The sequence below is a fragment of the Lissotriton vulgaris genome, chromosome 10, assembly GCF_964263255.1.
Source record: "Lissotriton vulgaris chromosome 10, aLisVul1.2, whole genome shotgun sequence".
In the NCBI taxonomy this organism is placed as follows: domain Eukaryota; kingdom Metazoa; phylum Chordata; class Amphibia; order Caudata; family Salamandridae; genus Lissotriton; species Lissotriton vulgaris.
This window is the reverse complement of record NC_141698.1, coordinates 737,912,711-737,939,369: the sequence shown is the minus strand read 5'-3', so window position 1 is coordinate 737,939,369 and position 26,659 is coordinate 737,912,711. Positions and strand designations below refer to the sequence as shown.

Here is a 26,659-nt window from a genome sequence, read left to right as displayed (position 1 = left end):
ATATTGAGAAAAGTATATTTTGATACCTTTTTGTTCTAAAATAAAACAACTATATATTTTGGTATAAAACAATTGGCCTAGAGTTCAGTTTTTGAGTGTGTGAAACCTTTTGCTGACTGAGTGTGTACAACAAATGCTTTACACTGTCCTGTGATACTGCTTACTGCTCGACCAAGCTAACACTTTGGAGAGTAAGGTTATATCTACCTTTAACCTCTGCCATACCTCTGGAGACTGGGGACTCTATACACACTGTACCTTGACTTTGGTCCAGTATATATAGAGCCACTTTCTTACACCGAACACAAAACATGTTTCTGTGTCAGGCTCTTTTTATTTTCCATTTTCTGTTTGTATTGAAATGGGTGTTCTGTGCACGACTGTTATTAGTGCTTAACACAGGGCTAAAATCTAACATGGTTTACCACATTTTAGCCTTCCTGTTTCTCACTCTTTAATGTGCTTGTATCAGTACTTTGGAACACCTCTCTCTTTATCCGTCAATCAATCTCTAACTATTTTTGATCTTTTCATTCCTCTAGGGCCCTCTTTTCATTCCACACTCTTTCTCTCTTTATCACTAATGTTGTTCTTTCTCCTCCTCTATACCATTTGTACTCTATATCTTCCACTCTCATCTCTTTCACCCTGTCTCTTTAAGCATCTCTAGCATTCTGTCTCTGTCATTTACAAGCCTCCATCAGTGGCAAAAGTTCCACTTAGCCACACACATTTGCTCATTTTCACCACTATGTTAGAAACAGCAGTTCACTTGTTGGCTTTGTGTAATGCTATTTGCACTTGAATTGTCTTCAAATTGAGCATTCTCTGTGAGGTTCCGTGACAATTGTAAGTGGTGTTTTTAACTCGCACGAATATGGTCGAGTCTAGTATCTATGAACCGCAAATGACGAGTTTTGTAAGTGTGCGCAGTTTCGCTGTGCTAACTTAAACCGTTCGTTTGTTATGTGGGTTTGTCATCTGTACCCACGGGTTCCATCTTAGATACGGCATCCATTTTGTCTCTTGCCCTCAAGTAGCCAGCGAACGGACGCTGTCCGCTTCGCGACCCTGGGACTCCCAAGATATGGCGGAAGACGCATGTTCTTTGTAAGTGTCTTTATGACGAGGGGGATGCTACTGTAAGGCAGATGGCGCCGCTCGAGGCTCATCTTGCCGCACGGGCTTATTGTCTCAGTCGTGCATCTCATTAGGCACGTCCCTTTGATGCCTGTATCTCGTGCTTCTCGACACTCCCCTTTTACACCCTTTCCGATCTCCCTACTGTCTCCGTCTTCCTCTGCACCTGTCTTCGTTCCTATTTCGATCTACTTTACTGCTGATTGGAATTTGCTAATGGTGGGAAGATGGGTTTTTACAGTTGGGAACCGCCAAATGTTTCCGCACTTATGTTCCGGATCTTGTGTGTTTCAAAGTGATCTAAGCGACCCCTCTGAGAGCGACTTGTGGGAACCAGGTTGTAAACTATTGTGTATCATGTTATCCTATGGGTAAAAACTGTATAAAAGGAGCGATCCACAAATACAATTTGAAGCAGTCTCCCCGAACTACACTCGATGTACTTCCTGTGACTTCTGTGTTCCCTGCAGTAAATAAACCTTGACTCTTTGACGCCGAAGGAAGTGTCCCGTGTCTCTGTGACTTGTACGCCGGAGCAGGTTACCCACGAAGGTTTCAGGTGTTGTGCCCTGGCACCGCTGGGTCCAAAGAACCCAGTCCTTCAGTTGGCGCCCAACGTGGGGCTGCATCAGTGGTACCGGTCCAAGCCCGACGATCGTGAGGAACTTCGTGTGAAATCTCCGAGGGAAGGTGCACCCCGCTTCATCGATCCTGTTGTCGAAATAAGTGGCCCGAAGACTTTTCCCGCGAAGATTCCCGCCTCCTAACGGCTGCGACGGACTGCTGCCCTGACTGTAGACCTGTTTTGGCGCCTGGCGTAGACCTTGGTATAGCGAGACGATTGACGGGCCTTCCTGAGGACGCCATTGATCTTTGAGTTAAGTATTTGTGGGTCGCTCCCAGAGTTCTTGGTTGTAGACACTTTAGCGAGTGTCTTTGTTGTAAACACTTTAGCGAGTGTTTTTGTTGTAGACACTTTAGCGGGTGTCTTTGTTGTACACGCTGTGTGAGTGTTTTTGTCGGTGACACTTTGCTAGCGTACTTTGTTGTTGTTGTATTTGTTTGACGACTGCAGCCGCCAAAGACCGAGGGTTTAGTTCTTTGCTGGGACTTGGTAAATCCCGAAATCCCGTAACCCTTGAAGTTTGTGAAACTCGGCTAGTGTGCAAGATGCCTGGTCGCAGTACTTTGTTCAGTTGCTTTAGACCTTGTGGTGCGGATTCCCTGCTGGAGGACTCGTGTCCGATACCTCCGGTTGGAACTCCTACATATGACTTATATAGCAAACATGGGCTAGGCCCGATTGCTTTTAACGATTATTGGATCAAATATACAAAGAAAGACGGCGATCTTCGTTGGCCACCTCACGGTAGCTTCGAAGCGTCGATCTTAGATAATTTGGAAATAAAGTTGTTCGAACGTAAATCAAGGCCGGCCATGTTTGATGCCTTTCGGTTCTGGCGCAAAGAAGCCCGACAGAAAGAGATCAGACAAAATAAACGTAGTCAGCGAGATACTGTTGCTACTATAGTGAAGAAAGCTGAGCAGTTTCAGCGTGATAAGGAGGATAAGGATAAGGAAGTGTTTGAGAGATTACAGCGTATGTCCATAGACAAATGCTATCCTGTTTTGCCTACGGAGTCGGATAAGAAGGAAGAGGCAGTTGAGGATTCTTTAATGTCCTATCTTATGAAGTCGCCACCTCCGTACGTACAGGGTACCGCAGCTCCTGTGGTCCCTGCCGTACCTGTTCTTCCACCTGTTATTCCTCCACCAGTTCCTCAACCTGCACCTGCTCTTCCGACTGTTCCTGCTCCTTTGCCTATTTCTATTCCTACTGCTCCTCCGCTTCCACATACTCCTGTTCCCGCTACTGCTCACGCTACTGCTCCTGTGTTGTTAACCCCTGTTGCTGCTAACGTCTCTACTCCTTCTCTTGTTAGTCCTGTGTCTTACTCTTCTCCCTCTACTCGTAATCGTGATTCTCCCCTTGCGACAAACTTCTTTCAGTCGCTCGGACCTGTTTTTGGGTCTGCAGGTTCTGATGGTCCACAGAGACGTAGCCAGCTTCCTGGTAATAGAGAACGTGTTGCGCTATACAATATGGCGATGGGTTGGATGATAAACCCTGTTAGAAATCCACCTCGTGTTGTCCTCGAAACGTTTGATCAATTCAACATACCTACTCAGAGATATGTGTTTGATGAAATGTGCAAGTTCTTACATGATCAGATAGCGGCCAATGCGCCTGACGAGGTGCTGACCGCCCTGTCTGAACTCCGGCTTCAGTTCGCAACTGGACTGATAGTCGACACTAATGTCCGACGTGCTATTGAGCGGTTGCTATCTCTTCGTCCCGCTCCTATTCCTCATGCATTGTTCGTTGAGGACATTGAACAACGAGATGGGTCTGGCCAATATCCTATGCGTGAAGTTCCGCCAGTTTGGGTACCCGCTGATAATACTAATGCTAATGCTCCAATACCAGCACATTTCCAGAGAGTGTGGATACACCTCCCTTGGAAACGATCGGAAGTGCTTCAGGTGAAACAAACTTTGCCTGATCCTCGCAAAAATCCTGCGGGGTATTACAAAGAATTATCGCAGCTCGTAGACGCTACGATAATGAATCTGGCCGATATCGACATGTTGTTTGGCAATGTCGTACCGCAACCGGTATGGGCCAAGATTCGTCACCAAGATCACGCGAATGAATTAGGTGGTGATTGGGCTGCCATTACAGCGGCAGACGCTGGACAAGTGGCTGCTACTAAACCCGATCAGTTGATTGAACTTCTTCCCCAGCGAATCATTACATTAATGAAAACGCTTATGCCAGCTATGAGGGTAAATTGGGACAAGTTGTCAGCCTGTAAGCAGAAGAAAGATGAGAGTGTTTCAGACTTCTTTACGAGGTTCGAGGAAACATTCGTCGATCATAGTGGGCAGGATATGGGTACTGAGGGTGGACAGAGGTTGTTTGTGGATAAATTCGTATCGAACTTATTGCCCGACTTGAGCCATAAATTGAAAAATTCAGAAAGTTCATGGGCCGTTTCTACCTCAGCTCAGATATTGGCTACGGCACAATATTACGAAAATAGAGAAAAAGAGGAAAATGACCGTGCCGATAAAAAGACGAAAGAGCTGAAAACTAAAGTGTTGTTACAACAAGCATATCCGCCGCGTTCTAATCAGAATGCGCCTCAGCAGAATAGATCGCAGTCGCAATCGAATCGATCGCAGCCGCGTAATGATTCATCTTTTCAGAGATCTTCATTAGGGTACAATCAATGTGCTTATTGTAGACAGGAGGGACACATTAAATTCAATTGTCCTGCTTTAAATGACCGTAGTGGTGGTAATTCGTCTAGAGGAGGTCGTGGTGGTGCACAGCACGCATCACGTGGTAGAGGTCGTGGTGCTCAGAATGATCGCTCTGACCATTCATCAAATTCTAATAACTGTTTCGATCAACGTGGATCATCGCAAGGACGATCTGCGCAGTACAATGTAGACGATTATTACGTCGATCAGGGACCTGACGATAGTAATTACTAGGACAGCCAAAGACAAGGAGAGGGAGTGGTATCAGTTCCGGTTGATCAGAGAGGGCCTTACGTCGCAGTTGCTACATCGGGCGTCGTTGAGCCTTTTCTGTTGGACACTGGTGCAGCGAAAAGTTCTATCATGCATTCGAAACTCCCTGGCGCACCTTTGTCTGGCTTAACAAATGTTTCCGTTGGATTCTCTGGCGCCCCCGTTAGCAATCCAGTTTCGCGCCCTTTGCCCCTTAAAATTGGGCCACGTGAGCTCGAAGCTCCATTGATTTTGTCTACTGGTTGTGGCGAAAATCTTTTGGGTCTGGATTTGCTTAAACGCTTGTATGCGACTTTGTATTGTTCTCCTGCGGGTGTAAAGCTTACGTTAGGAGAGAGGGTAGTCTCTCCCATGTACTTGTCCCTCGATAAGCTTCCACCGGAATTGAGTTCTCTTCCTGCATCTTTGTGGGCGACGGGTCCAAATGACGTGGGCCTACTTGATATCTCCCCTTATGTTGTTCAGTTGAAATCGAATGTGCGATTGCCACGTATTCCCCAATATCGTATCTCCCTTGATGGTGAACGAGCTTTGTTAGCGATCATCTATGATTTGATCGAGAAAGATGTCATTGAAGAAACTCGGGGAAACGTGTGCAATAGTCCTGTACTGCCCATTCTTAAACGTACTGATCCTACCAAACCGCCTGTTTATCGTTTTGTTATCGATTTACGGGAGGTGAATAAAATTGTGGTTCCTCAATTCCCTGTTGTGCCTGACATTACGGCGCTACTGACTCTGATTCCAGCTACAGCTTCATGGTTTTCGGTGATTGATTTGAAAAATGCGTTTTTCAGCATCCCGATTGCCGAAGAGAGCAGGGACCTTTTCGGTTTCTCTCTTGGTGGACGTAGCTTCCGGTTCAAACGCGCTCCGCAGGGCTACTGTGAAAGTCCATCGATTTACAGTCAAGCTTTGAAGGGTCAACTAGATGCGTTTAGGTTGCCGGTTGGTGCGGCTTTAATCCAATACGTCGACGACTTATTGGTGGCTGCTGATACTCAGGACATTTGCAAAATTGCTACAGTGTCGTTGCTGCAACATCTCTGTGAGTTAAATCACAAGGTGTCACCTTCTAAACTCCAATATTGTTGTCAAGAAGTAACCTACCTAGGTCACTTATTGTCAAAGGAGGGAAGGAGATTGACCCCAGAGAGAATTGCAGCGATTGCGCGCATGGCTGTGCCACAAACCCAAAGAGATGTGCGTGCCTTTCTAGGTATCACATCGTACTGCAGGCAGTGGATTCCTAATTTTTCATTGCTAGCGAAACCATTGGTGGCTCTTACGTGCAAGGATGTTTCGACTCCTTTACCATGGACGGAAGAATGTCAGAAAAGTTTTTCTGAATTACGTGATTCATTGTGTTCGGCTCCTGTGTTAGGTACCCCTGATTACAGTAAACCGTTCACGTTATATGTTCACGAGAGGGAAGGTTGTGCTTTAAGCGTCTTAACGCAACCTTTTGGTGGTAAGCAACGTCCATGTGCATATTTTTCCTCGACCTTAGACCCAGTAGCTAGAGCATTGCCGAGTTGTTTGAGAGCAACTGCGGCAGCTGCGGTCTCCATCCGACAATCAGCAGGATTGGTCATGGATAATATGCTTACGGTGATGGTTCCGCATGCAGTCGATACTCTTTTGAACCGTACGAAAACTCAGCACTTGACGAGTGCGAGGTTATCTGGGTACGAATTGACGCTCTTGGCAAGCCACATTCAGATAAAACGTTGTAATGTCCTAAATCCGGCAACTTTGTTACCAATTAGTGCAGAGTCAGATGCAGTAACAGAACATGACTGTTACTTGCGGACAGAGGAGGAAACAAAAGGTCGTGTGGACCTTAAAAACACCCCATTGGAAGACCCGGATGGCATCCTGTATGTGGATGGGTCATGTTTTAAATTGCCGAATGGTGATGTGACTACTGCTTATGCTGTGGTGACATTGAATACTGTTGTTGAGACTGCGAGATTGAATCAGAATTCTGCCCAAGCTGCAGAGCTGATCGCTCTTACTAGAGCATGTGTATTAGCAAAAGGTAAACGTGTGAATGTGTACACCGATAGTCAGTATGCTTTCGGTGTAGCGCATAGTTTCGGACGATTGTGGCGAGAACGTGGTTTCTTGACGTCACATGGCACGAAAATACAGCATGGCCAGCTTGTGAACGATCTTTTGGATGCATTGACTTTGCCTGCTCAAGTTGCAATTGTTAAATGTAGTGCGCATCGTAAAGTGACGGATGATGTTGGTCGTGGTAATGCGTTTGCAGATGAGATTGCTAAGGAGACTGCCCGGAACCTTAGCACTCGAATGTATGTGACGAATTCGGTTAGGTGGCCTACAGAATCAAGTATGTGTGAGAATACTATAGAGAGTGTGAAAGCAATTCAGAATGAGGCCACCGACACTGAAAAGATGAAGTGGAAAGAAAGTACGGGAAGGTTGGATGTGAATGGTTGCTGGATTGATTTGTCAGATCAGAAAAGATGGATGTTGCCTGATGCGTATGTACTGGCCGTTGTGCAAATGGCACATGGGTTAGCACATATTAGCGCGAAAGGTATTTGCAAGTTGTTGGCTGATGTGTGGAAGAATGATGGAATTACTAAGTGTGCTGAACGTTTGGTGAAGAATTGTATGGTGTGTATAATGTACAATCCTGGCAAAGGAACCCCAACTCCCCCTGGCAGTTTTGCTCCTCCTTTGTATCCCTTTGAGGTGATCCAATTGGACTTCATCCATATGGAGCGATGCAATAACCTGAAATACGTTTTGGTTGTGGTTTGCGCATTCTCCCGATGGATCGAGGCCTATCCCCTCAAAGACAATACTGCTTTGTCTACTGCGAAAATCCTACTGAAGGAATACTTTCCTCGGTATGGAATGCCTAGAGTCGTGTGGTCAGATAACGGAAGTGAGTTTGTTGGAAGTGTGATGAAGAGTGTGTGTAAGGGCCTTGGAATAAATCAGAAATTCCATAGCGCCAATCATCCCCAGTCAGCTGGATTGGTTGAAGGGTACAATGGCACCCTTAAACTAAAATTAGCGAAGATTCAAGCTACGACTGGACTTTCGTGGCCTGATGCTTTGCCTCTAGCATTACTGTCAACTAGGGCGACTGTACACTCCCGAATAGGGCTCAGTCCCTATGAAATAGTGTTCGGCCGTCCTGCGAATGTGTGGGGGGTTCCTAGGCCAGGAATATTCTCTGATCTTGAGTTTCCGATGTTGATTGATTACTTACATGACTTGACTGCTAAACTGAGGTTAATTCATCAACAGGTTTACGACGCCTTGCCGACGCAGACGGAGGGTCCAGGCCACCAGCTCCAGCCCGGAGATTGGGTGGTTACCCGAAATTTTTCACGAAAAAACAATCTGGACCCTCGCTTCACCGGACCTTACCAGGTGCTCCTGGCCACGAGGACTGCCGTTCGTCTTGAGGGGCGGAAAAATTGGGTACATGCTACCCATTGTAAGCGAGTCCCTATTCCTTTGTCGGCAGACCCGTGGGTAAGGAAAGGCATTGCGTCAACAGAAACAGAAACATTGCCGGCGTTTGTACCTTTTAGCGACGCACAGCTTGTTGGAGAACCCTCAGCGCAGCAGAAAGCCACTGTTGAACATTTGTCAGCAAGAGACTCAAGACCAGACCAACGAACTGATCAGCAGGACGCTGTCTCTTCGACAGATCCTTTGTTCGACGTGCAGACACGTCCCGGGAAACATCGATATTCTTTGCGATCTCACACTAAGGACAAATAAAAATTTGCTTGCTTTGCTGAAATTGATAACTGCAATATCTTCGTTTCCCATGATCAACTTTGAACATTCGTATCATTGAAAATTGTTTTGTATATATATATATATCAAGCTTCTTCCTTGTATCTTTTTCTTCCACAGCTGAGAAATATTGTGCTAATATATACATATTGTGTATTGAGGGCCGTAGGGCCGCGCGCGTACTTCCTTCTGGACAGTAGGTCTTGACACTAGGTTAAAGACCGTCGGTTCCTAGGAACTCCTGGGGATTGACTATTGCTGCACAGAACGAAGTGCGTCAAGAAACGTTGCGGACGGTCGTAGGGAAATGGCATTTTCGAAGCTGAATGATTTGGAAGGAGCTCAGGCATATAGAGTCAAGCTGCAGAAACTTAGTCGTACGAAATGTTTTGTATCCCAGTTGTTTGTTTTGTTTTTAACTGCTTCTGCATTTTTGGCGGGTGGGGTGTATTACACTATGTCTTACTTCTTACTTCCTACCCCTACTCCTACTCCTTACCCTAACATTACTTCTACTGCTTCTCCTCATTCCTTTCATATGTTACCAGAACACGAACAGGCTAGACGTGTAGAATTCCGCAACAATTCCTTTATCCAGCTCCTCCATCAGCATCAGTTAGTGGTTAACACTACTAATTGTTGGGTGTGTGGGTTGATGCCACATACTACGGGTAAGGGAATTCCATATCTGGTGTTACCGTATAGTTCCCAAGGGTCAGCTCGAGCATTCCAAACAATGCTTCGAAGCGCACTGGGTTTCCACCCCACTCCAGAACAACGTTCCCCCAACGCTGGTCCTACCTCGTATCAGTGGGTGCTATCGATGGCAATAGAGGAGATGGAAGATGAGATCCATGATCCTTTTCTTATCCCTAAAGAAGAGGTACAAGCCTATAGGGTCCTAAGTAGAGGGGAATATAGTATGTTCATTAATGAAAAACAGCTTAAAAGCTCGTCTCCAATATGGGTCGTACCCCACACTGGTAATCTTTGTCTTGTGGGTCGTGGCTCGCAAGCCTCACTTGGAGTAAGTGCTTGCACTGAAAGTTACGTTTTGCCAATGTCCCCGTCCCCTGTGTTTCTGGCTGCCAAGGGTACATACTTTATACTAGAGTTGTACGAGGCGTAATTAGCGAAGAGGACACTGCCGGTCAAGAGGCAGGAGACTTTTTCAAGGGTTTCCTCCCGTTTTGGGGACCTATGGTTAATAGTAGGAACCTGAGACATTTGACTCGAGTGGTAGAATCGACAGCTAACATTACTGCCAGTGCCCTTGGTAATATCACCACAGAACTTCAGGCGGAGAGACTTATGACATTACAAAACCGTATGGTTTTAGATGTTGTCTTAGCAGATCGCGGTGGGGTATGTAAAGTGATCCATTCGAGCTGTTGCATTTTCATTCCAGATAATGCTCCTACTGTCTATCAAGCCATCTCGAAGTTGCACAAGATCTCCGAATCCATACACGTGGATGTAGGGGATTGGACGCTACTTGGTTGGTTTTGGGGCCTGGTGTCGACTTGGGGTTGGAAGATTCTGACGATCATCGGGGTTGTGGTAGTGTTCCTGTTCACGTGTTGCCTTTGTGTGCAGTGTGGTCCTGCCTTATGTGGCCTCTGTGCTACAACGTGTATGAGACAACCATCTGTTACCAAGGGGACTCGGTTGGACAGAGCTATGCTACAACGACATCTTGATGGTCTGATGAATATCGAGTATGATTCCGACTAGTGCTTGCCTACATGAGGGCAAAAGGAGCGTCTGAGGTTCCGTGACAATTGTAAGTGGTGTTTTTAACTCGCACGAATATGGTCGAGTCTAGTATCTATGAACCGCAAATGACGAGTTTTGTAAGTGTGCGCAGTTTCGCTGTGCTAACTTAAACCGTTCGTTTGTTATGTGGGTTTGTCATCTGTACCCACGGGTTCCATCTTAGATACGGCATCCATTTTGTCTCTTGCCCTCAAGTAGCCAGCGAACGGACGCTGTCCGCTTCGCGACCCTGGGACTCCCAAGATATGGCGGAAGACGCATGTTCTTTGTAAGTGTCTTTATGACGAGGGGGATGCTACTGTAAGGCAGATGGCGCCGCTCGAGGCTCATCTTGCCGCACGGGCTTATTGTCTCAGTCGTGCATCTCATTAGGCACGTCCCTTTGATGCCTGTATCTCGTGCTTCTCGACACTCCCCTTTTACACCCTTTCCGATCTCCCTACTGTCTCCGTCTTCCTCTGCACCTGTCTTCGTTCCTATTTCGATCTACTTTACTGCTGATTGGAATTTGCTAATGGTGGGAAGATGGGTTTTTACAGTTGGGAACCGCCAAATGTTTCCGCACTTATGTTCCGGATCTTGTGTGTTTCAAAGTGATCTAAGCGACCCCTCTGAGAGCGACTTGTGGGAACCAGGTTGTAAACTATTGTGTATCATGTTATCCTATGGGTAAAAACTGTATAAAAGGAGCGATCCACAAATACAATTTGAAGCAGTCTCCCCGAACTACACTCGATGTACTTCCTGTGACTTCTGTGTTCCCTGCAGTAAATAAACCTTGACTCTTTGACGCCGAAGGAAGTGTCCCGTGTCTCTGTGACTTGTACGCCGGAGCAGGTTACCCACGAAGGTTTCAGGTGTTGTGCCCTGGCACCGCTGGGTCCAAAGAACCCAGTCCTTCATCTGTCTTTCATGAATATTTGACCTTTAATATTCGGTAGTTGTCATTTGATGATTAAAACAGTAGGAAGAGCGATTGAAGTTCAGTGTGTGCCAATTTCTACAGTGTAATGTATTTTCAATGAGCGAGAGGACCACATGGGTTATAGAGGATGTTTCACATTTTCTGTCTGTGAAAGGGTTTAGTTATATTAACTCCAAGGTGTAAAGATCTGGGTCTTGCAATTGCTTGTCAGTGATTGAATAAGTCATTCATATAGGTTGCATAGCTGCTTCCTCAATGGAAGAACTCTTTAAGAACTTGCTGTAGAACTCTATGTAGCCAACATGTGCATAGCCCCCGCATATTTATTGGTGGCGTATGAGTCTGAGCAATGACCGGGATGGAAGGAAGCACACCTGCGATAATACCCTCTCACTTTCACACACCTACATAATCAAAGCACCGGTCATCTCCTTCTCATCGCTACAGCATAAGTTTAGGTCATTCCAGAACATCAAGCGCAGACAAGTTTGGAAACCACCTTTGGAGTGCATAAGGGTCTGATTCTAACCTTAGGTTGGAATACTTGCATAGTGCTCACAAAGGGATGCTGTTTAAACTGCAGATTACTATAATGTTTAGAAAGCCTTGCTTTTCCACTCTGGCCATGTATTAGACATGCTCAAATGTGTAGTAACTGCGGCCTAACTTTATTTTAAGAGACTTGAAATAAGAATGATCTAAGATACTGCTCTCTAAATGCAAATGGGTTTTGGCCTTGAGAAAGGAGTGTTATTAATAAATTCCTGATAATCTGTAGATGACAGCTACTGAAAGCAGTATAAAGATCCGGACCCTAGGAACGTCATATTTAGTGGCATATTCCCTTACCAATTCAGTGATCCACTAACATTGGAAAAAGTTCTGTAGAATTACAGCTGCAGATCCATTCCAGAAAACTAAGGTCAAAAAGTAAACAGAACCTGACAGTCCACATTAGCCAAACATCAATGAGAGGCAAAGAAACTCAATAATCTACCTATAAAAGAAAAGAGAACCAAACAACAGTGTGGCATGTAATGAGAGAAAATTAGGTTCTAAAATAGCTTGGCAACAAAAACTGAGCACTGTACTGGTTGAATTTGGACCTTCTTGACTCCGGGATAAGGGGACAAGAGGACATCACAGTGATGTATGTGATCTACGTGGATTTCACCACTGCTCTCAGTACTGTTCAGGAGTGGTAACATACATGCAAATTGAACAGACTCAAGATGGGGACCCTTCTGTTGAAGGTAAGAAGCTAGAGAGTAGGAAGAATTACAGATATCCGAAAGTTACATTCTGGTCTCAGACAACAAAGATTGCAAGCGTGGTGCCGTAGTGATCTACCCCTGCTGTATTCATTCATGAGTGGATTTTCCAAGGATGTAGAAAGCAAGAGTGCCCCTTACATATTAGACTTGTGAAAGAATAGCACACAGAGGCACAGATGGACAGAGCGCGTGGTAGGTTGACGTCTGATATGCATCTGATTATACTGACAGTTTTTCTAGTCATTGTCTTTGTTAGAACAGATTCCCAATTGCTTTATTAACCTTCCTTCTTTCTCAAATTTGCTTGAAAATGCACCATTTGCTCCCTCTTTTTCCAAAATTTTCTTGGGGGGAGAACCCCCCCCCGAATCCTCCGTAGGTGGTTCGGGCTCGCTCGCTCGCTACGTTCGCCCCACCACTTTCAAATGTCACCAGCTGCCCCTGTTGGGCACCCTTTCCCCCCTACGTGCTATGGGGCATGTCTGTGTTTCCCTTTACCTTCCCATACTCTGCTGGGGGAAACCTGAATTACCCTTCCTGGGGCTGGTACCTACCTTCTAATGGACCATGTTGCTGATCCAGCTGTCTGCCTCTTTAGCAGGCTCCCTGGGGTCACAGAGCTTACTATCCAGAAGGTATTGGGTCAGCTCCGCAGAACAATGACTGACAATATGCTTTCTTGCTATCAAATTATAAAGCCCTTTGTAATCACTCACATCACTACTCTCCTCCCAACCATCTAGTGCCTTACAAAAATGATCTACACAATCCACCCAGGTTTGCAGGGGCCGCTTCTGACTGTCCCTAAACCTCTGCCCATTTGTCTCTGGGATGAGCTCATATTTCCTGGTCAGGGCCCCTTTCATGAGGTGCCACTTCATTTTCTCCCCTTTTCCTAGGGCTGAAATGACATCCTTCCCTTTATTGGGAATATGCCTATATAGGTAGGCCCCTCAGTTTTCCTCAGTGACTTTGTGTATTTCTAGGGCAACCTCAAAGGCCTTTAAGCAGTTGTATATGTCATCTGGTGTACCCGCTGGACTCTGTCTGCTTGGCCCTGATGTCCAGCTCTTTTAGAATGATCTCATGGGACATCCTACTTTCCTCCATAGCCTGTCTCCCTTGCCAAGGCTCTGTCAGCCTAGCTTTTCTCTTTGGGCAAGGCTCTCTCTGCCTCAGCCTTCCTCTCCTTCCAGCTTCATCTTTGCCAGTTGCAGTTTGAGCTCCCTCTATGCCTCCCTGTCATCCAGCTCCTCCGGGGACAGACCCCAGGCAACACACACTGCTGCTTCCTGCCCCATCCTAGGCATATGCTGTGGGTGAGTCTTGCTCATCCTGCTGCACAGGACCCTTATTTGGGTCTCCCCCCTCATCACCATCCAAATGAGATCCATCCTTCTCATCATCATTAGGCGTCCCACCACCTCCTTACTTTCTCATTGGCTCTGAGGGGTACCTGGAGATCCTACTCTAACATTCCTGCTTGCCTTCAGCCCCTTTATATCAAATCACAAACACAGGCACTGGACCCCACCATTGAACATCAATGTGAGAAATTGGGTTGTTGGTTGACTGGGGTGTTAACTTTTCTCAGGCAAAAGCCACAATGCCTGTCAGGGTGAACCTCAAAAGTCACTAAATTAACCTGTGCTTAACCGTCTGGTAGCTTGGTACGAAGCCGTGAGGCTTAACTTAGAGGCAATGTGTAAACTATATATGCAGCACACAAACAGTATTAAACACAACACAAGAAAAATCCCACACCAATTTCGAAAAACTGGGTAAATTCTAATAAATTATCTGATACCAAAACGAAAAAAGCTAATCAGTTGAATCAGACTTATGAATTGTAAGCTTTTTAGTCAAATCTAGTGGCTAAAAGATTAAAGCACCAACATCTAGTTGTGCGAGTTTGGGTCAAAGTAAAAAATATATGGCAGACTGTGATGGAGCGTGAGTGGGATACAAAAAGTGGATTGGGGCCGGTCGGCACTTACCTTTGGACTTATAAGAAATTCCAAGATTTGTATTTTGAGATGGAAAAGTTCAGCGGGGCAAGGCGGCAGGTGGTGTCCGAAGTGGGAATGTTGTCATCAGGGAGCTGCAGAATGAAGTTGCGGTGAAGATTTCTTCATTCAGTCACAGTCACTTTTTTAGAAGTCAAAAATCTCCAGCGGAACGGGGTTGGAGTCTGTAGCTGATGAGAGTTCCATGAGGCCAGATACCTCTTTGGCGAAAGACCGCTGAACAGGATTTGCTGCTGTAGAGAAGAACATTACAGGAGTTGCTGCGAAGTCAGGCTGACCGGCGATGCACCTTGGGCAGATAGACGAGCAGGTTAGTCCTGGTCTTCTCTGGCTTCTCATAGCAGTTTATAGCCATCAAGTGATAAAAAGAGGTCCTGTACTCCAGTGGCGTGGGGGGGGGGGGCATGCAGACAGGGCCTGGACCTAGGATGAGCCTCTTTGCGTCCGTCAAAGCCTGGATAAGGCTGGGATGGGACAACTCCTCCAACATCTGCCCATGGAGCATCCCTATCTACTGTGTTTAAGGGTGAGCTTTTAGATAAGACTTTCTGAACACATTCTTTCCAAATAACTACTGTCACCCCATACTCAGCATTTATTTTCTGTGACCTAGCTTGATGGGTAAGCGCAGATCCGCAGAGTCACTTGAAGGAAAAAGGAACTAGGACCGGATGTGCTAACAATAGAAGTACCGATTTCCTATTTGTGAATCCTATGAATTGCAATTAAGAAATAGGTATTCTCAATGTAAGAAACTCTTTTGAGTTTCAATAACAATTCCTACTGGGTTACAAATAGACCTACCTCATGCATATTAATGAGGTAGGTTGCCAGGTCCAAGGAGGATCTGGCTTGGCACTGGCAGTTCGGGCTGGACTGTTCTCATGAGGAGCACGTTCTAGACTGATTTGCATATAGCTGAGTCCAAACTGAGGTGGCATGGTGAGCAAAAGAATAATGGAGTGCTACCTTGAGCTATTCACAGTGGTTAGACTTATTTCAAACAGCCTCCCATCACCTTTTGTGTGTTTCATGTACCGCCAGAAGTGGCTTGGGTATGTCTAGAGGTGGGGCCCATGCTCACTGTGTCACTGGAACCAAGCTGTACCTGGCTAGTAGTCCAAACCTAGAGCGAAACCATTTCTGGTTTTGTTATGTTCAAGTTCAGGGAGGACCTGGCTTGGCAGTTTGGGCCGCATTGTTCTCATGAGGAGCAGGGTCGAGACTTAATTGCATATGTCTTGGTCCAAACTGAGGTGGCATGGTGAGCAAAAGAAAGATGGTTTGGAATGCTACCCAGAGCTATTTCCAGTTATTAGACTTATTGCACGCATTCTCCCATCACCTTTTGTGTGTGTTTAGCTATGAGCAGTTAGGTGCACGGTGTGGCTCGAAGCAATTACCTGCACAAAGACAACATGCCTATGAGCCCACAATGCAAAGCTTAAATCCTACCCATCGACCTCTCCTAAGCCCCAGAAACTGCAGCCCTAGGCCCCATATCATATTATTCCTTTCATTCTTCGTTGAGTTATCACAACAATATCTAGGCCTGACAATGGCTCTGCAAATATCAGTGTCAGTATTGGTGTTGGTAACATCATGGAAAAAACCACAAGATGACACTATATAATCTAAACTCATTCATGAGAGATGGTCTGATTTCATAGTGTGGTTTTAAAAAAAAGGATGCCCGCACATTGTTCTGGTGATCTCAGGGGCGTTTTCCGGTGACCTGAAGGCCAGTGACAGCAGTTGAATCTCACTCAGAGACATCATGTTCTTGTCAAATATATCTATCAGCTCCCTCCTGTGCAATAAACCTTGGTTCCTGTAAAAGTGGACCAATGATTAAGCACGCAGATCTTACAAATACTTAGGAGCTAGTACTAGAGGTGGGTGAGCCACTGCAAGCTGGAGCCACATTCCTGGCTCTGGCTCAGTTTAAGGTCCTCTTGAAACCTCAAGCCCCAAAAAAGCTGAGCTTTTGCATAAGGCGATCTGCCGACTAGTAACATAGTAAACCAGGTTTGAATCTCAACCTTGGCATAGCATTCTTTGAATCTGACCAAAGCTCCCTGTGCCAAAACAATGAGCAATGTAGTCTGTGTCTCTTGTGAAGCACTTTTATGTCCTTGGGCAAGGTTTGTGCACTGTAAAATTGCCCAAAAATGAGGATTCTACTTGTCACCAACTCTCTGAAGTCAGCCTCAAAGAATTAAGGACAAAGCATAAAGCTTTGATGTGAGAAAGAGATACCCATCTAGGGCTGAATTGCACAGTGTGAAACTTGAAAATATGGGATTCAACCCGGCTTTCCTGCTCAGCCAAATTTTGTGATATTAACAGATACTTCCTTTAACTAAGCCTTATTTTATGTCACTAATACATATGAGAGTACTTTCAAAGATGTGAGTTTAGCATGTGCCCTGTAAAAAAATCTGGTGTTTAATTTAACAAACTATAATGTTACTCCATTAATAATGAGAATCTATGCACATCTATGGTAGACATGACCCGTGACCAGGGTCGGCTCCTCTGCTATGGTGGAGGAACGTCGCCCCACTGCTGCTACTTAGGAGAAGCAACAGTGAAAAATAAAATTATGATAAACTAATTTGGGTATCATTTTATTTTGCACTGTTACCTCTACTGGGTAACTGAGTCACAGGGTGGAGTTGGGCCGGGCCATCCTGGGCTTCAGGAGGAGAAGTTGTGGGCACTGCTAAGTACGCATGTAATTTTGGCCAGTTGTTTTTGGATGGCCAAACCGACATGCGTACTTCGCATTTCTCAACCCAACTATGTTACACAGCCAGATGGAGAACAGACACAGGCTCCCAGGTCCTATCTGAGACGCAAACCAGGGCACTCAGACCAATCCCAGCACTTCTCTCATGCTGGGTAATAGTATTCCCAGCATGAGGGTATAGTTGAGACTGGCATCTCTGAGCCTTTGCAGTGTGCACTAGTCGAGGATTGGGAGAGGGGCAAGATGGCAGACGATTTATTTTTAAATGTTTTTCTTTGTTTTTGTATTTATCTATTCACCCATGCTGCTGGCCTATCACGTCACCTCAGGAGCATCCGCCACTGCCCCTTGCTTGCCTCTTATTCACTAATAGCATTGTCATCTGGCTGGGGTAGGAATGTTCCTTAATTCATGTATAAAAAAATCTATTTTGATAAATATTTCTCAAATAATCTCATGTCTTGAGGTGAATTACTTCCATATGTTAAACAACTACACTGTTATGAATTTTGAAGACACTTTATCATATTCTGACATGCTATTTGCTGCATCATTTATAGGTCAAATATGTTTAAGGCTCAGCTCGTGCACAGGCTCTTAGAAACAGAGCTGATCCTTGGCTCACCTCTGACTTGGTTCTCCGTTCTAATGTGTTAGCTTGCTCACTTCTAACTTGTACTTCTTAAACCAAAAAGCAATAAATCAGCAACTAAAATGCCAATGTGTCAGCAAAGTAAATACATGAAAAACCACATATTGGATCACAATTGTAAGCTACTCCTGATATTGCATCTGTAGTCTAAGAAGAGGACTACTTGATGTCCCATCGCTAAAACCTAAAGGGAACGCAAATGGGATAACATAACCAACCACGAAAAGGCACAGGATTGAGGGATAGCCCATTCAAGTAAAGGCAAAGTATGAAAAACAGATGAATGCTAACATCTAAAGGGTGCTGACCAAAGAGCTACTCTCAATCAATCAATTAATTGAGTGTTTCTAAAGCGCAAGCTACTCACCTGGAACAGGTCTCAAGGCGCTGGTGAGGAGTGGGCAAGGGGAGTACTGCAGTGTCCGGAGGTTCATTGGGTTCCATCGAAGAGCCAGGTCTTGAGGTCCTTTAGGAAATTAGGGAGCGATGCAGTCTTTCGGAGGTAGAGAGATGGGAGTTCCATGCCTTGGCCACGAGGGAGAAGGAGCGCCCTCCTGATCTACTTTTTTTTATCCGAGGTACCATTGCGAGGGAGACCTGGGGTGAGCAGAGAGAGTGCTGGGGAGAGTGGAACACAAGGCAGTGGTTCAGATTGGCAGTTCTGGTGTTGTTGAGGGCCTTGTGTGCGTAGGTTAGAAGCTTAAAGGTGATTCCTTTGTTGACGGGGATCCAGTGTAGGGAGCATAGTTGTTGGCTGATATGGCAGTGGCACGGTAGGTTGAGGACGAGTCTTGCAGCGGCGTTCTGGAGTTGCAGGTGAGGTTCTTGATGATCCCGCCATATAGTGCGTTGCCGTAGTCCAGTCTGCTGCTGATGAGGATGTGTGGGACAGTTTTCCTGTGTTCGGGGGATCCACTTGAAGGTCTTAACGATCAGGAGGAGGGTGTGGTAGCAGGAGGAAGTGATGGCATTGACCTGGCGGTCCATTTTAAGTGTGGAGTCCAGGATGATTCTGACGTTGCGTGTGTGGTCTGTTGAGGCTGGGGGGTATCTGAGGTGGGGGCACTAGGTGTTGTTCCAGGCGTCAAGGCGTGGGGTCTTGATGAGTATCTTGGTTTTGTCCATGTTGAGTTGCAGGCAGCTGCTCTTCATCCATATGGCGACTGCTTCCATTTCGTCGTAAAAGTTGCGATTGGTGATGTTAGGTTCGTTGGGTAGGGGGACGGACGATGAGTTAGGCGTTGTATGCGTACGATGAGTTGTTGATTCCGTGTGCTCTCCCTCTGTACTTTTTATTGTACCTTTTTTGAAAAGCTGAGAACGGGAAAACCTAAATAAAAATGAAGCCGGACATAAAGGAAAAACGAAGAAGTATTAAGCAACTGAGATGGAAATCGACTTAACATATTTAGGAGGACAGAGTTGTCAATGAGTGATACCAATGACATCAATTACTTCTTAAATAAGTAAAACGAATAAAGCTCCAAACATTGTTTTGTTTCCACTTAGTTAAATATTGCTTCGCCATAGTTAATGACGAAAGCCAGACATGGACTCATTTGAAAGATTATAAGAAAATTACCTACGCGTACAACACATTTTAAATTCAAAGCGTTTTCAAAACAAAATCCGCCTCCTACCATAACAACTCCATTTTCGTGCATGGTTATGCAATTTTCGGGATCTTCTGAAAGCTCGTATAGTGCTTGAGCAGTAGCTCGGTGAACATCAGCATCATTAGATCGCAGGTAATTCACTAAAGGGGCTACAGCATCTGCGTCTCCAAAAGCAATTTTATTACTGCCCCACTTACAGCAGTGAGCAATGGCCTCTGCAAGATGACGTCGCAATTTATCATCAGTCTGTAAAAACAAGCAGGCGATAACCCATTGGTACTGACATTAAGGTATTTGCCTGTAACAAACATGACAGCAAATGAAACATCAATTCCACTTATTTTTTTCCCCACAATTTAAACCTTCACGCTTCTTTGTATAACGTAGTCAAATCTAAATAACGATACTTAATTATATGAGATAAAACATATCCTAAAATAGTCCACGTAATTCAACCACTTTTATCACTTCCGAAGTAACGTTCATAAACATTTAAAGTTGTAAAAAATCAATATCCAACTAATGACGTCATTATAGAAAAAAACGCAAACGCTTTCAAGCACACACTTTTTCGTCACATCAAGGATCATAATTTGGTTTAAAAGGGAATCCATAAAATCACTCTATCTCAAAAACAACCACTGTGCTCAAAACTCGGTATTTCCCCAAATTATTACTCAGTGGTGGCTGCTGAACAAAGCATGTCTTATTTTCAACTGGTTAGTTCGGAAATTTATTTGGAAAAAATAGGTCAAATGGTGCATTTAACAGCACATCTTTCACATAAATTGGCTACAATTCGATAAAATCTTAAGGGGTACTTAGTAAATATTCCAATATTTTCTTGGTGTGGCAGGCGAGGATTACAATCCTCATATGTGTATGGAGTTCACTGCTCCCATGAGAACTTGTAAAATGGTGGAAAAATACTGCATATTTTTTAACACAATTTCCCTCGAAATTGGGTAAAGAGTTACAGTGAAAAATCGGGGTTTGAATTTTTATTTTTCAAAAAGTCTATAGGCAGTGCTTTAAATGGGGGAAAAAGTAGTGCAGATGCACAATCAATATAAGTAAGCGCGGATGGCATGTTTCAATGTTAGTAAAATTGGCAGCTGCAGAGATGTGATTTAAATAAATTGCCTGAGATTAAAAGTAAACAATAGCCAAATACAACAAGAAAGGGCATTTTGAAAGAGTTTGCAGATTCAATACCAGGAGAGTGAATTTAGTAAATGACAACCAAGAGAAGTTAACTGATTTTCACAATATTGATCAGAATCCTAACATCATTTTAAGTTTGGTTATAATAAAGTGGAGAAAGAGTTTCTATCATGTAATAATATCACTATCGAAGGGAAATGGGTCAATGTTTTAGTTAACTCATGTGCGTGGTACACTATAATTGGACAATACATTCTCAAAGAAATATGGCCAAACAAAACCTTACTACCGCCTGATGTATCACCTGAGTATTTTGTAGGGCATAACATTGATTTACTGGGGTACTTTTGAGCAGATCAGGATTTCACAGGACACCATACCCATGGGAATATGTATGTGTCAAGACATGGACGTATCAAGAAGAAATGGACATCAGGCTGGATCCCAGATCAAATCCTCAAGTATATATGATAACAAAAATCGGGTAATTCAAGAAATAGTAAAATTGAGCCACAACTGGATGATCTTAAAGCAAGTTTCGAGGGAAAGTACACAAATGTTTTCAGCCGTAAATTGGATGAATTTCACAGATTTAAGCTTTGCATAGTATTTCATGAAAATGCTGTACCTACATGACACAGAGTCAGAAATTACTTTTTTTCTGCAGAGAAAAAAAGGCCATGTTGAGTGATTTGTATAAGGAGGGCATAGTTGAACCGGTGGAATCCTCTCCTTGGGCTTCATCAGTTGTTATTTCAGTGAAGTCTTCAGGTGAATTAAGACTGTGTTGATTTACGCAGCCACCTTTGCAACAATGAACAGGCTCTTCCATAAACGAAACTGGTTTGTTTTACGGACTCCTTTCAATAGAGAAGTCCTCGTGCTACACTCACTCCAGGCAGACAGATACATCGGACAAATGACAGCCAAAAGTGGTACCCAGGAGCTGTGATCTGCCCTTCACGCTGGAATGTGAAGCTGCTCCAGGTCGATGCTCAGCATAGAGGCTGCTGCACACCAGCTGCTGTACTGAGGACTGCCTGTGAACATGCACAGCAAAGAATTAAGATAAGAGTTCCCACAGAGGCCTTACACTGGCTGTGTCCTGACAGCTGCTTCCACACCCGCACTTGCTGTTGGATAGCGGACTGCCTATCATGGTAGCCGACATGTCACAGTGAGTTCAAGAAAGCCGGTGAGTGTGCCTCTTTAGGCCCTGTGCTGGCTGCACCCTGATCGACGTCCCGTGACCTTTTCCCGGTCCTGTGCATTTAGCGGTAGACGGCTGGCACTATACTCACCACTCTGGACCCCTCACTGCTGCTCCGCTGACCCGCATGCATAACAGCGTCACCAGCTCCCATAGCGGAGCTGATCCTTGTTGGTCCCAGGCTGGCCATCTGCCTGTGCTGTGGATCCCCCAAGCAGTGAATGGAGCAGCCATCTTGGAATGGTTTGAGTAGTACACTCATATTTTCTATGAGCGATCCTCCCTATCAAAATTAATTCAGGTCTAAACCACATTTTCCTTACCTCTATCACACCTACTAAGCCAGTTTGCAAACCTTTATAACAATTTCTTGATAACCTGGCACCTGTGGTAAATGGCTAACCTAACTTACTATAGCCTGCCCTGACACCCCCACCAAGCTTTGATTCCCTACTACTCAGCGCCATAAAACTGCACTCCCCCGACCAAGATCAGATGCCTTACCACACAACACTGCTGCGCTGCACCTCCTTCCCTCCTGAATCCTCATAGTCTTAACTCGTTCTCCATCACCCTCCCCCTCAACCTTTCTACTACAGCAGCCAAAACGTTCAAACATAAACTGATTAAGCAACACCCTGAAGTATTCATTGTAGAATTCTACCACAATTCTTTAACAGATGCAAATAGAACCGACCTCCTCTATTTCACCACCCTTCCTGAAAAATAGAATGCAAACCTAGCAAAATATCTTCACATTACTGAAGCCACTAACATCCAGCATCCAGCATGGCCGCAAATTAACAATCTCTAACTCTCCTACGTTCAAAGGCAAGGCCACTATAACCTTCTTCAAAAACGGGACCATCATGATACATGCCAATGATGTGACCCTTTGCAGTTTTGAAGCCATATACCCCATGCTAAAGAATGCCATATAATGGCTGCAAACATATTTTTCCCTCTAGCCACTCTCCCCCAGAGCAACACAATAAACAAAATAAAACATTCCCGAGTCACAGCACTAACTCCACTCTCTCCCTTATCACTCACCCTCCCCTCACTGAAACACTAACGATTCACACCACAAACTCAAATCACTTCCTCACATTGCACAGTACCCCCACCCCAGTCGGGACAGAACCCAATATCACTGATCCACATGACTACTCCTAGAGCACAAAATGTGGTCAACCCACCTATCTACAAACGCACTAGTCCATATCACAACACCCAGCTTAGGTCAGATCGCCAACATCAATCTCAGACCCCAACCCTTTAACTCTTCCATCACTCACCCACTCACAGTCCTCACTCCCTTCCCCTCCCTCCCAGACCTCTCAGGTTGTCGACAAAGATACTCATGACCCCAACCCGTACTGCCTCACCTTTGTGCTCACCAATGCACTGTGGACATCATCCCAAAGGGACCGACACTTCTCACCCACCAGTCCCACCGTCATTAACCAAGAACTAAGTGACACCTCCAACTGCTCCCCCACCGACTCCCTTGCTTTTTTCTGCCTATTAGTAGTGATGAACAAGTCACTTATTATTGGTAACGCCTTATCTGGTAGAGAGTTTATCTAGCCGCAGATTTCTTGCCTTAGAATTTCCCCAGGTGTCAGACTGGTTCAGAAAGATTTTTCATGAGCAGTACCCTTGCGCGCAAGTAGGTGACATCGATTGGATTTGCTTGCGTTATCTGTGCCAGAAGTAACATCAACAGCACTTATATAGGAGTCACCTTGGTGTGCTGACTTCAGCTACTTGTCACAACTTTCCATACCAGAAGCACGGAGCCATGAAAAACACTGACTTTGGAGTGGATAAACTAGGGCCCTGAAAGGCCTCAATCCTGACTCTAGAAATTTGGCCAATTTAATCAATAGGAGTGTAGGGGGAAAAAAAAGGGTAAGGCCGCCCGCTCAAGCCACTGTAAACAAAACACGCCTTACCTACTATTAGTACATCCAAATTTCATTGAGCAACAGGGATAATCTGATGAGCCATCTAGATCCTCCAGGCGGGCTCGCCACTTTGTCCTATCGGAAATATACCGGGTGCAGAAGGTTGGGGAGGATTGAGTTCTTTCTCTTCTAGCACGTTACCATTTTTTCGAACATTTCTACTATTAGTATGGGGTAGTTCGTAAATAAGTAATTTCATAAGTATATGGTAATAGGCAAACACGCCGTGATTAACGGGATGCCCTGTATGTAAAATATAGGTGTGAGTGCTGAAGTGTTACTTGCACCTTTTGGCTCACAAATGACTGTTCTTCCCTTGTATACATTTGCTCTTTTTAGCGGGCTTGAGTTATACCAAGTTACCGAAGGACACATGATCTGATGACACGGGGTCCCCTGTATGGTTGCCGGTACGTCCGGATGTGGCAATCATAAGGTAATTCCTTGGCTCCTATATCGATGGATTATGTGTGAGTGGCTGCCAATACAAACCCCCGTCTGCGGGGTGGTTTTGATTTTACCTCTGTGTTCTGTTTTATTCCTTGATACAGGTCCGATACATATATAAGTGTGATGATTACGAACCAAGAACCCCAGACTGCCCTGATGAAATTGCTGAAAGGAGAGCAATGAAACATGTCGGCACTTTGAACTTGTGCGGTATATGAAAACCCATTTTTTATCTGGTAGGCTTGCAGCACCAGAATAAAAGATTGAGAGCTAGCAACCCTTACCAAAAAACCTTTTTAAATCAACTTTGGTTGCACTTTGCACATTGGCTTATTTATTATTCTTGTTGGGGTCATAGGTGCACTGGTACACTTTTTACAAAGGTGCACTCTGGTAATGGCTATTTTCTTTACATACCACCACTAGTATTTATACACTTGTTTTTTTTCAATTTTTTTCAATTTTGTACACTGCACACAGAGAGAGTGACCGATGATGAGAAGTGGGTATACTGGGCCTTGCTAACCAGGAATCCCCTCGGGAGTTACGTCCGTGAGGCACTCTCTCTGTTTTCACACAATTTTTGTGGTTTTGGGGACCTGTGTCTGTTTTTTCTTTAAATCTACATCTTTGACCCATGAGATTAGTGTTATTTAACACACTTGGAGGATCTAGATGGCTCATCAGATTATCCCTGTTGGTCAATGAAATTTGGATGTACTAATAGTAGGTAAGGCGTGTTTTGTTTACTCTAGAAATTTGGCCACAGAGCGGGTAGGATGGGTGGGTTGGTAAAGAATCTGCGGATAGATATAGTCTTTACCACAAAAGGAATTAACAAAGGACAGCAACTTGTTCAACTGATAGATAGCGGCAGGTTCATTATCTTAGAATAGATAGCCAAGCAATACCATCCCCGGTAGTGGGTCTGCCGACTAATTTCACATGAGAAAGTCCTCCAGGATCGAACAGGTGAAGTGCCCATCCCTATGGACCTGACTGTCCAGACAGTAGTGTTTGGCGAAACGTATGCAGAGATGTCCAAGTTGCAGCCTGACAGATTTCCAGGAGCAGAACTCTGCGTGCTAACGCAGTGGTCCCAGCTTTAGCTCTGGTGGAATGAACTCGCAAACCTTCATGAGGTTGCCTCTTGGCTAATGCGTAGCAGATCTTAATGCAGAGCATGAGCCAGTGAGAGATGGTTCGATTCGGCACTACCGAATGTTTCTTCACACCAACATACACCACGAAGAGGAGGTTGTCCACCTGACACTCTTGTGTGCGGTCAAGGTAGAACGACAACGCTCTTTTTGGGTTGCTCCTCTTCTGTAGAGGAATGTGGAGGAACGTACAGGTAGGTAGGGTGATCAACACTGGCCTACTTGGAATGGTGTGACTATGTTCTGCAGAAAGGAGACCCTTGTGAAAAGCATTAATTTGTCAGGATAGACTGAGAGGTAAGGATACTTAGATGATAAAGCCTGCATCTAAATCAATCAAAATAACTTTATTTCAGCCAAGCCAATAAAAGTTCAGTAAAATCCAACAAATACTAAATGAATACTAAAACACAGTAAAACAGCTTATTACATGGCCTGCATCTCACTCACTATATGGGCAGATGTAATTGCCACAAAGAAGTAACAGTGAAGGGACAGTTGTGGAGAAGCTTGAAAGGAGCACACATCAAAAAGTAGGAATTAAATTGAGGTCCCACTAAGGCATAATGAATGCTGAAGGGGGAAAGAGGTGGCCAAGACTCTTAAAAAATCTATGAATAATAGTATAATAGGGGATTTAAACAAAGAGGGTTGGTCAGGCAGCTGCCAGAATTCAGACAGAACGGAGGGATATCACTTAAGAGTTCCCAGAGAAAAAGCCTGCTGGGAAATGGAAAGAATAAACAACAAGACTTCAGAAAGGGTTCAACTGATTCTTCTGCATACCATGCCACAAAGTTCTTCCAACTGAAGATGTACACAGTCTTTCTGGAGGAACGTCTGGCTGCGAAAATTACATAACAAACTTCGGGAGGAAGATCGAAAGCTGTCAACAGCCACCACTCAATCTCCATGCAAGAAGGCGGAGAGTGGACAGGTTTGGGTGAAGGACCTCCCCCACTGCTGCGACGCAAGATCCTCCCAAAGGGGCAGCCTGATCAGAAGATCAATGGCCAAGCTCAGAAGCTCGGGGTACCAGACTCTTTGTGTCCAGTTGGGAGCCACAAGGATGACTTAAGCATGGTTTGTTCTTGATGTTCTTGAGAGCTCTGGACAGGAGTGTTGCAGTCGGAAAGGCATAAATGAGGCCTGAG

The 26,659-nt window shown here is 44.9% G+C and overlaps 1 protein-coding gene across 2 annotated transcripts in view; it reads right to left on the bottom strand.

The window, feature by feature from the left end:
* Positions 1–26,659, bottom strand: part of ODAD2 (outer dynein arm docking complex subunit 2) — a 1,227,385-nt gene that overhangs the window by 21,715 nt on the left and 1,179,011 nt on the right. For both annotated transcript variants that reach the window (XM_086941603.1, XM_086941602.1), the window contains exon 19: positions 19,576–19,797. In XM_086941603.1, the coding sequence (XP_086797729.1) occupies positions 19,576–19,797 (222 nt within the window). The remainder of the gene's footprint in view (positions 1–19,575; positions 19,798–26,659) is intronic.